The following is a 10,796-nucleotide window of genomic DNA, read 5'->3' as shown; positions in this document are numbered from 1 at the left end:
GTGGAGGCGGCACATTACGATCCTGCGACAACAAATCAGACATTTGTGGTTAAAATCTGCCCGACAATATACTGAGATTTTTATCTATTTATTTTGCTGGCCCGTCATCTGCACCATTTCAGTGACAATTCTCCCACGCCGCTCATTCCGAGCCCTACAAACACAGCTCACACCTGGGTTAGTCCGTCACACTCCCAGCGTCGGCAGTCCGCAGGGAACCATTGATGTTAGGTCGCCAGGAGGCCACACACGAAAGGAGACCCTGCACTGCTGCTGAGTCACTTCGGTGGTGTTCAGTGGTACCTGTTCTGATTTAACGTACTAAGGACACCAACTACTAAGCCCCCCACTAACGACAATAATGGCTTCGTCGCGGAGCCAGACTGAGTGAGCGTCCCTCCCAGGGTAGAGACCGCCACCACGTCCCTCCAACAACAGCCCCCCATGAATCTGCCGACACTGAAGACACTGAGAGACTCATCCCAAGCACGGAAGTGGAGGGGTATCGAAACTGAGGTCACCATGAGAGCACGGCATGAAAGGCCACAGTCTTTGAGACTGTTTTGTTTATACGATGACGATGTTGCTATGGAGGTCCATTTTGGTTTGGGACTGCGTGACAAGGCTTCCTGTAATAATGATATCCCGGAATTTTTATTTTTTTTAATTAGTCATGGACGGGAAAGAGCGGGAAGTACTGCAGTTTGAATATTTCACGGCGTTCTTCCCAGGAAAAAAACAACCACCACCACCACCCCGAATACAAATCTGTATTCACGCGATACGATATGACGCGACACGACACAATAAGATGCAGAATAAGACAGTGCATCATAAAATGAATATTCTTCACTACTTGTATCCAGATATTATCTTTCTCTCTTTTTTTTAAAATTTATTTATTTATTATATAAAGTTGTCTGATAAATGCAATGTGGTCTGTGATACTTCTTCCTTCTTCTATACTTAAAGGGAAAAAAAAAAGAAGAAAAGTTTTCAAATTGAATTTCATGAAAGCATATCATCGATACAGAACACTTTCATCGAATACGACGAGGTGTGATTGATTTGGTCAGACATACACAAACAAATCTTTTGTGATAAATATATATATATATATATATATATAAAACACTGAAATTTACATAACATGCTCTCTTTTACAGTATACAGTGTCATGCATTCCAAAGCATGGTCACAAAATATGGTCTGAAACGAAAATGAGTCTACTTTCTTTCTCAGAAAACAGCTTCGTGGAATATTTCAAGCTCCAGTGCAAAGTACCGGAGTGCTGATTTGCTCATCTTCCTGAAATTATTCTGTGAACTGGTTTATCAGTTGAAATTATTCTATACATAAGTTTATCAGTTAAATGAAATTTTGGGCGTTCTCAAAGGGAAGTAAATTTCCTCATATATTTTCATAAGTATAGAGACCTTAAAAATGGACAGATCTGAAGCACAGAATGATTTTGTTTTCTATTCTAAATGAGAAATAAATTTTCTAATATATGTTCATCATATGGATAAATGGAGAGATCTGAAGCAGAGAAGAACAAGACAACCTTGTTCTTTTCAAGAATTTGGGGCAATCAAAAAAAAAAAAAAAAAAAAAAAAAAAAACATTTGCATTCCCTCCATTTAAAATCACGACGAATATATACATAACATTAACATCTAGTCTACAGGGTTTGTAAAATACAATGCAGAACGGACACATGAAATTATTACCGCGTTCCTGAAAACATATCAAGTAATCCCTTTCGAACTTATAGAGTTTTCTGATAATCCGTCAAATTCAAATACAAAAACATCACACAAGCATGTAATTTATGCAAGGAATACAAGAAAGTTTCAATTGGTAGACACAGTGGAAAAAAAACAACAACAAACAACTCTCACGAAGGTTGGCCACAAGAAATCGAAGACAAAGTTTCTGACATTATCGCTGTTAAAAACACCAAGCTCATGTCCGAATATTGGGACGTTGTTTTGACAGAACAGTTTTGCCATAGTCCTGTTTGCATCACAGCCAAGGATTAAGTATCAACATCTTCATCTCCAAAATGGACTGGTCTCTGAATTGAAATAATACTTTTGCCACAGCCACAAATACAGTTACGACACCATCTCCAAACAGACCTTTTCTTTCGACAGAATCTAGTTGCTGTCGTCATCAGAACCTAGATGGATCTCTGTAGTTGGGATCCCAAAATATCAGTGAATATGTAAGCATAGAAACAAGATTAGAAATTTCAAATAAAAAAAAAGAAAGAAAATGAAACACTCATTTTCCACCGTTGATCGTCCGTTCCAGGTGTCATGGAAAATCACACCACACCCACAAAACGTTTATGTTTGACAAATCCTTTTGTGTGAACACATAGCAAAGGGTGTTATTCGGAAACCGTAACATTGCTGTACAGTCCACATGCATTCCATGCGAACGAATACAACACAAACGTTTTGGTCCAACGTAATGAAAAATATGATCCAATGGTTCACAAAACTGCGCACATAATTATCCGAAGCTGGTACTGGTACTGGTATTGGTTTTGTGACAGAGAGAGACAGTCCAAGCTCGAGAGAGAGAGAGAGAGACAAAGAAAGAGAGACAGAGACGGACAGAGATAGAGACAGAGATAAAGGGTTGTAGGCCTGCATGCTGGGGTTTGATCCCCAAACCAGTGTCGCCACTGGAGTCGAATACGCAGCCGTGCATCCGAGAAGCTCTGGGCTTGGTCCACGTCTCTTTGTGACGTAAGAAGAGGAACGGACAGATCTCCAACTACGTCGGCGATGTTGGTGACGTCATCCGTATCGATGACGCGCACGTGTGTCAGAACGAGATCCGTCTTCAGTCGGGAGGAGGAGGGCGGGGGTGGGGGGGTGGGGGGAGATATTCGACCTCACAAAACTGAGCAGGGTGAGAAAAAACGAAACTGTAAGGAAAAAAAAATCTGCCTCCGATGTGTCTGAAAGTATCTCTATATATATGCATCCATCTATATACGCACACATTATGTCATTATGACGTGTTTGTGTGAGATCGCTCGTCCGTCTCCTGCCAATGCACAGAATTTCAGAAGACTCCATTTTTGCTGTGCTGGGCAGAAGAACTTGATTCTCCACTGTCGCCCGCCGGTTCTCTCTCTCGTTCCCCCCCCCCCCCCGGTCCCCCCACCACTTCCTTCATATCCCACTTCCTTCAAATCCCACTTCCCGACACACACTCACACACACCCCCACCCCCTCCCCACAGCATTAGTACTACGCGTGACGTCATCTCCTCCTCCTCCTCCTCCATTGTTTCTGCTTCTTGATGACGTACAAATGCATCCATCACACGAGATCGGTCTTGGCACGCTAGTTTGATGAGGAAGGCAGAGGAGACCCCCCCACCCCCCACCCCAAGCCCTCCCACCCCACCCACCCCTAATAAAAAAAAAAGGAGGAGGGGGTGGGGGGTGGGGGGTTAATGGTTGGGAAGGGGGTGAGAGAAAAAGGGGGTTAAAAAATGGGAGAAGGGAGATCTTGTAGGTGGTAGAAGGTTTGGGGGGGGGGGGGGCGGGGAAGGAGGGGGTTGTTGTGTAGGGATGTTAGTGTTGATTTGAAAGCGGGCGGGCGGAGGAGTCTCGCGCCAAGGTATCTCCTCCCCTATCACTCACCGCCCCCCTCCCCCCATCCCTCCTCCTCTCAGCCCCTCCCCCCACCCCCCTCCCCCGGCTATCTCCCTCCTCATCCACTCCCCTCCCCAACCTCCCTCTCCTCCTCCACCCCCCCCCCCCCAAAAAAAAACCAGGAGGGATAAAACCCGACAAGTCAGGTCAGGTGCCTTGCATGACGTCATCGCAGGTTGGTATTCTTCCCCCCCCCCCCGCTCTCTCTCTCTCTCTCTCAGGATGACGTAGGTCGCGCGTCATCATACTAGATCCTTGCTCTCCTGCTCTTGATCCTCCTGCTGCTGGTGGCGGTGGTGGTGGTGGTTTTGGTCGGAAGGCAACTGGGTGTGGTGGTGGTGGTGGTGGTGGTGGGTGTGGTGGCTGGGGGAGTGAGGAGGTGGCGGTGGCGGCAGTGGTGCCAGTGGCGGAGAGGACGACGAGGTGGAGACGGGGCTGGTGGGGGTGGTGAGAGGGGAGGGCTGCTGAGGGTGGTGGTGGGGGGCCAAGGGTCCGGAGGGAGGGAGGTGGGCGAGGGGGCTGGTGGGGGTGAGGGGAGGGAAGGGGCTGGGGCCGGGGCCGGGGCTGCCGGGGGCTGCGAAGTGGGGGTGGTGGAGGGTGTGGGGGTGGGGGTGGGGGCTGGAGGGGGTGTGCGGGGGGAAGGGGCTGGGGGGCGGGGAGAGGTCTGAGGTCCTCAGGATGGTGATGCCCGAGTCTGAGCTGGAGGAGTCGTGGCGGTCCTTGTCCTGTGGTGGATCGATGGGCAAAAATAAATGACTCAATGACTTAATGAATAAAAGACGCACTGACTGACTGACTGAATGAATGAATAAAAGACTGATTGACTGAATGAATGAATAAAAGACTGAATGACTGACTGAATGAATAAAAGACTGACTGACTGAATGAATAAAAGACTGACTGACTGACTGACTGACTGACTGACTGACTGAATGAATAAAAGACTGACTGACTAAATGAATGATTAAAAGACTGATTGACTTAATGAATAAAAGACTGACTGACTAAATGAATGAATAAAAGACTGATTGACTGAATGAATAAAAGACTGACTGACTGAATGAATAAAAGACTGACTGACTGAATGAATAAAAGACTGACTGACTGACTGACTGACTGACTGAATAAAAGACCGATTGACTGAATGACTGAATGAATAAAAGACTCACTGACTGACTGACTGAATGAATGAATAAAAGACTGACTGACTGAATGAATAAAAGACTGACTGACTGACTGACTGACTGACTGACTGAATGAATGAATAAAAGACTGATTGACTGAATGACTGAATGAATAAAAGACTGAATGACTGACTGAATGAATGAATAAATAGATAAAAATGATTGAATGAATCAATAGATACATAAACAAATGAATAAATAAATAAAGACATTCATTAATCATGAATAAATCTGAATGAATTAATTAATCAATTAATCAAAGTAGGTGAAAAAGAAAAAAAAAATCAGTAGATGAATAGATAGACGAATAAAAGAATGAATTAATAAAAAAAAATTTTAAAAAGTAAATGAATAAATAATAAGAAAATAAAGAAAAAAAAAAATAAACAGATAAATGATAAATGAACAAACGAATGAATAAATAGATAAATAAATTAATGAATTAATAAATATATAAAGACATTAATTAATTAATCAATTTCGAAAAAAGGAAGAAGAAATTGTTAAAGAATTTTCTGTCAGTCCGTCCCTGTCAGGTCATCCATCCCGTTCACGCATCCGCCGATTCATTCGTTTATCCATCCATCCATCCATCCATCCGTCATTCCACCTGTCCATCCGTCAGTCCACCGGTTCATCCACCCGGCATTGCATCCGTTCATCCATCCGTCTTTCCATCCATCATTCCATCAATCTATTCGTGATTCCATCCATTCATACATGTATCCATTCAAACCATCCTGCTGGTCAGGCATCTGCTTGGCAGATGTGGTGTAGAGTATATGGATTTGTCCGAACGCAGTGACGCCTCCTTGAGCTACTGAAACTGAAACTGAAACTCAACCATCTGCCTATCCCCACCCAAACAAACCCATCTATCCTTTCTTCTGTCAGTTCAGCTGTCCATTAGTCTATCAATCCATTCATTCGTGTATACATCTATTCACCAAGCTATAAAAAAAAGATCGAAAGAAAAAAAATCTCCACACACACGAACCTGAAAACCCCACCCTATTCACCAATCTACAAAAATATCTTAAGAAAAAAATCTGCAAACAAAAACAACAACACCACACACACACACACACACACACACACACACACACACACACACACACACACACACACACACATGTGGAGTGATGGTCTAGAGGAAACGCGTCCGCCTAGGAAGCGAGAGAATCTGAGCGCGCTGGTTCGAATCACGGTTCAGCCGCCGATATTTTCTCCCCCTCCACTAGACCTTGAGTGGTGGTCTGGACGCTAGTCATTCGGATGAGACGATAAACCGAGGTCCCGTGTGCAACATGCACTTAGCGGACGTAAAAGAACCCACGGCAACAAAAGGGTTGTTCCTGGCAAAATTCTGTAGAAAAATCAACTTCGATAGGAAATACAAATAAAACTGCACGCAGGAAAAAATTTTTTTTTAAAGATTTAAAAAAATATGGGTGGCGCTGTAGTGTAGCGACGCGCTCTTCCTGGGGGAGAGCAGCCCGAATTTCACACAGAGAAAATTAATGTGTTGTGATGAAAAGAAATACAAATACACCCAACCCTCAACCAACCTTCTCGGACGGAAGACTGCTGGCCACACGCTTGGTGCGGATGAGTGGCGAGCGCTTGAGGACTCCGGGCGAGCGGTCTCCGTTGTTGACGAGCGGGGCCAGCAGGGTGACACCCTGGGTGCCTCCTGGGCTGGAGGAGCTCTTCTCCCCGGCGGTCATTTGCCCGGCCAGGCAGGACAGCGGGATCTTGTAGATGTTCAGCCAGGGCCCGCTCAACGCTTTGGCACCTGCAGTTTGTAGGTTGGGAAGGAAAAAAAAAAAAAAAAAAAAAAACGTCAGGAGAGGGCAAGGCAGGGCTAGGGTAGCACAGGGTAGGACAGGACAGGACATGGCAGAGCAGGGCAGGGCAGGGCAGGACAGGGCAGGACAGGGCAGGGCAGGGCAGGGCAGGGCAGGGCAGGACAGGACAGGGCAGGGCAGGGCTGGTAACAGGACAGGGCAGGGCAAGTAACAGGACAGGGCAGGGCAGGGCAGGACAGGGCAGATAACAGGGCAGGGCAGGGCTGGTAACAGGACAGGACAGGGCAGGGTAGGACAGGACAGGGCAGGGCAGAGCAGGGCAGGGCAGGGCAGGACAGGGCATGGTAGGAGAGGACAGGGCAGGGTAGGACAGGACAGGGCAGGGCAGGGCAGGGCAGGGCAGGACAGGAGAGGGCAGGGCAGGAAAGGGTATGGCAGGACAGGGTAGGAGACAGGACAGGGCAGGACAGGGCAGGGTAGGACAGGGCAGGACAGGATAGAGCAGGGCAGGGCAGGGCAGGGCAGGATAGGACAGGACAGGACAGGATAGGACAGGACAGGATAGGACAGGACAGGACAGGGCAAGGCAGGACAAGGCAGGACAGGGCATGGCAGGGCAGGGCAGGACGAGACAGGCGCGGATAATGACGATATATACATACATATTTTAAATCCACTCTGATATACACGTGTGTGTGTGTGTGTGTGTGTGTGTGTGTGTGTGTGCGTGCGCGTGCGTGCTTGCGGTGTGTGTGTGTGTGTGTGTGTGTGTGTGTGTGTGTGTGTCGTGCACATAATTACAAATGAGTGGGATGGGCTGGGTCCAAGGGACGTAACCGTTCAGTGATACCAGCAGCGATGAACCCCCCCAACAGTTTTCCTTCCTTCCATCTGGAGAGAGAGAGTCGTATTGTTTTCTAACTGACAGCAACTGACCGTGTCTGAGTGAAGTGAAGTGAAGTGTGTTGCTGTGTCATGCTGACGTCAGGCAACTGGCTGATCGTCATAACGTGAACATAGCCTTGCATCAACACAATTCCTTGCGGTGTGCACACGCTGGAAACAGCGACAGACAAAACTCGGGTGTTGCATGCTGTGAGTGTCTGGAAGACTCGGAAAGAGCGGCGTGAGAGTGATGCCAGTGAAACGGCACACGTGATGGGGGGAAAAAAAAAAAAAAAAAAAAAAGGGGGGGGGGGGGGGGGGGGTGGAGAGAAATAGAAGAAAGACAACTCTGCGTGGAACTCACCGGAGGGGGAGGCAGGGGGAGAGGAGTTATTGTCCTTGACCTGTTTCTTGTCGTTGGAGGACGTGGTCTGAGCAGCAGAGGAGGCGAAGAAGATGTCGCACTAGGGAAACAAAGAAACGAAAATGAATGAATAAATAAATAAATGAATAAATAAATAAATAAATAAATGAATGAATGAATGAATGAATGAAATAGAAAAATAAAATAAAACAACACCGACGCTAAGCGAATCGTTTGTCTTGTGAAGGCAGAGACACAGACACATACCGACAGAGTTTCTCTCTCTCTCTCTCTCTCTCTCTCTCTCTCTCTCTCTCTCTCTCTCTTAGGACGTTATCCACTATATATAAATAGTGCAACAAGGTGTATCAAGTACTGGTTAAGGTTGCTGAATATGAATGTGCACCGATTACCCAGACAGACATATTTGATGTTGTTTAACTTAGACGAAATGGGGAAAAAAATGCTGGGTGTCTTTAGTAAAAAATACTTTATTTAGACTTGGGTTTGGATATGTCTGGTTGCAACAAGGCGTTGGTTGTGAGCAAACATTTTTGTCATTATTTAAGCAAAGAATGAAAGATATATTTATGCAGGAGTGGGACGAGTCAGTAATGTCTAAAGATATATATCATAACTACACACTGTTTAAAACTGGTTTTCAGTGTGAGCAATATTTTGAATATGTGGATAAAAAGTGTTTTAGGGACTGTTTAGTAAAATTACGGCTTGGTTTGCTCCCAATAAATGGATCAATTTTTAGAAGAACATTCAAATGTAATTCAAATTACGCATGTAAACGTTGTAATGTAATCGAAGATGAAAACCATTTTATAAACAATTGTGTCCTTTACAATGACCTGCGGCAAAAACATCTGAACTCTGAAGGTCAATCGTATGTTCACTTGATGAAGAATGGTTCTGTTTACAGTATTCGTAAACTATGCATTTATATATTTAATGCCCTGAAGATACGACAGGAATTCTGTGACAACAATGATGAAAGTTAAAATTAATTTACAATGCACGAGAAGCACTTTTGTTCTACAGGTTAAGTTAGTACGTATTATACATTTTGTTGTGGTTGAGTGATCACCATATTGTGTACTTTTGACCTGTTTCTAGGGGCCGGAGGCCTGGAGATTAAAGTTTTGTTCTTGTTCTTGTTCTCTCTCTCTCTCTCTCTCTCTCTCTCTCTCTCTCTCTCTCTCTCTCTCAAACACACACAGAAGAAACAGGACACTTATTTGAAAGAGGTAATCAGGTAATGCAAACCTCAAAAGAAAAAAAAAAAAAAGAAAAACGGCTGCATACGTGCCAAGGTAAATAAACAAAACGGTCATACACGTAATACGTCATATGTCTGTAAGGGAATGTATGCGTGGATGACTGAAACCTGATTGAATGACACAGGAAAAGAATGACGAGCGCCCAAACGGCAGCTGTCAGTCGGCTCTACCCAGGTAACCAGCCTGTTGTGCGAAATTTCATGACTCCGTGTTTGTAAAGCGCTTAGAGCTTGGTCTCTGACCGAGGATTGGCGTTATACAAGTATCCGTACCATATCAGGGTGTGAATGACAGCAAACAAACCGCCACTTACCTTGGAGGTAATCACAACAAAGTGTCACTTACCTTGGAGATAATCACAACAAAACGCCACTTACCTTGGTGGTAATCACATCAAACAAAGCGCCACTTACCTTGAAGGTAATCACAGCACACGAAGCGCCACTTACCTTGGAGGTAATCACATCAAACAAAGCGCCACTTACCTTGGAGGTAATCACAGCACACGAAGCGCCACTTACCTTGGAGGTAATCACATCAAACAAAGCACCACTTACCTTGGTGGTAATCACAACAAAGCGCCACTTACCTTGGAGGTAATCACAGCACACGAAGCGCCACTCACCTTGGAGGTAATCACAGCACACGAAGCACCACTTACCTCAGAGGTAATCACAACAAAGCGCCACTCACCTTGGAGGTAATCACAGCACACGAAGCGCCACTTACCTTGGAGGTGATCACAGCACACGAAGCGCCACTTACCTTGGAGGTAATCACAGCACACGAAGCGCCACTCACCTTGGAGGTAATCACAGCACACGAAGCGCCACTTACCTTGGAGGTAATCACAGCACACGAAGCGCCACTTACCTTGGAGGTAATCACATCAAACAAAGCGCCACTTACCTCAGAGGTAATCACAACAAAGCGCCACTTACCTTGGTGGTAATCACAACAAAGCGCCACTTACCTTGGTGGTAATCACATCACACGAAGCGCCACTTACCTCAGAGGTAATCACAGCACACGAAGCGCCACTTACCTCAGAGGTAATCACAGCACACGAAGCGCCACTTACCTTGGAGGTAATCACAGCACACGAAGCGCCACTTACCTTGGAGGTAATCACATCAAACAAAGCGCCACTTACCTCAGAGGTAATCACAACAAAGCGCCACTTACCTTGAAGGTAATCACAGCACACGAAGCGCCACTTACCTTGGAGGTAATCACATCAAACAAAGCACCACTTACCTTGGAAGTAATCACATCAAACAAAGCGCCACTTACCTTGGAGGTAATCACATCAAACAAAGCGCCACTTACCTTGGAGGTAATCACAGCACACGAAGCGCCACTTACCTTGGAGGTAATCACATCAAACAAAGCGCCACTTACCTTGGAGGTAATCACAGCACACGAAGCGCCACTTACCTTGGAGGTAATCACATCAAACAAAGCGCCACTTACCTTGGAGGTAATCAGAGTAAGGTCAGGCATGGTAGTGGTGTGAATCAGGTTGCCGTTGATGATCAGTCGGATCTCTATGGAGTCTGGGGTGAAGGCCATGACGTAGGGGAAGGC

At 45.7% G+C, this 10,796-nt stretch overlaps 1 protein-coding gene across 1 annotated transcript in view; it reads right to left on the bottom strand.

Moving 5' to 3' along the window:
- Positions 1–3,921: 3,921 nt before the first annotated feature.
- The window catches only part of LOC143275747 (GTPase-activating Rap/Ran-GAP domain-like protein 3), a 156,597-nt gene continuing 149,722 nt past the window's right edge, over positions 3,922–10,796 (bottom strand). Inside the window, exons 25-28 of the mRNA XM_076580024.1 lie at positions 10,683–10,796; positions 7,921–8,020; positions 6,432–6,658; positions 3,922–4,404 (exon numbers count right to left, since the gene is read on the bottom strand). The exon at positions 10,683–10,796 is cut by the window's right edge and continues 5 nt beyond it. Of these exons, the coding sequence (XP_076436139.1) occupies positions 3,922–4,404; positions 6,432–6,658; positions 7,921–8,020; positions 10,683–10,796 (924 nt within the window). The remainder of the gene's footprint in view (positions 4,405–6,431; positions 6,659–7,920; positions 8,021–10,682) is intronic.

This window comes from Babylonia areolata, chromosome 31 (assembly GCF_041734735.1).
Source record: "Babylonia areolata isolate BAREFJ2019XMU chromosome 31, ASM4173473v1, whole genome shotgun sequence".
NCBI classification, from domain to species: Eukaryota; Metazoa; Mollusca; class Gastropoda; order Neogastropoda; family Buccinidae; genus Babylonia; species Babylonia areolata.
This window is presented reverse-complemented; position numbering and strand designations above follow the sequence as displayed.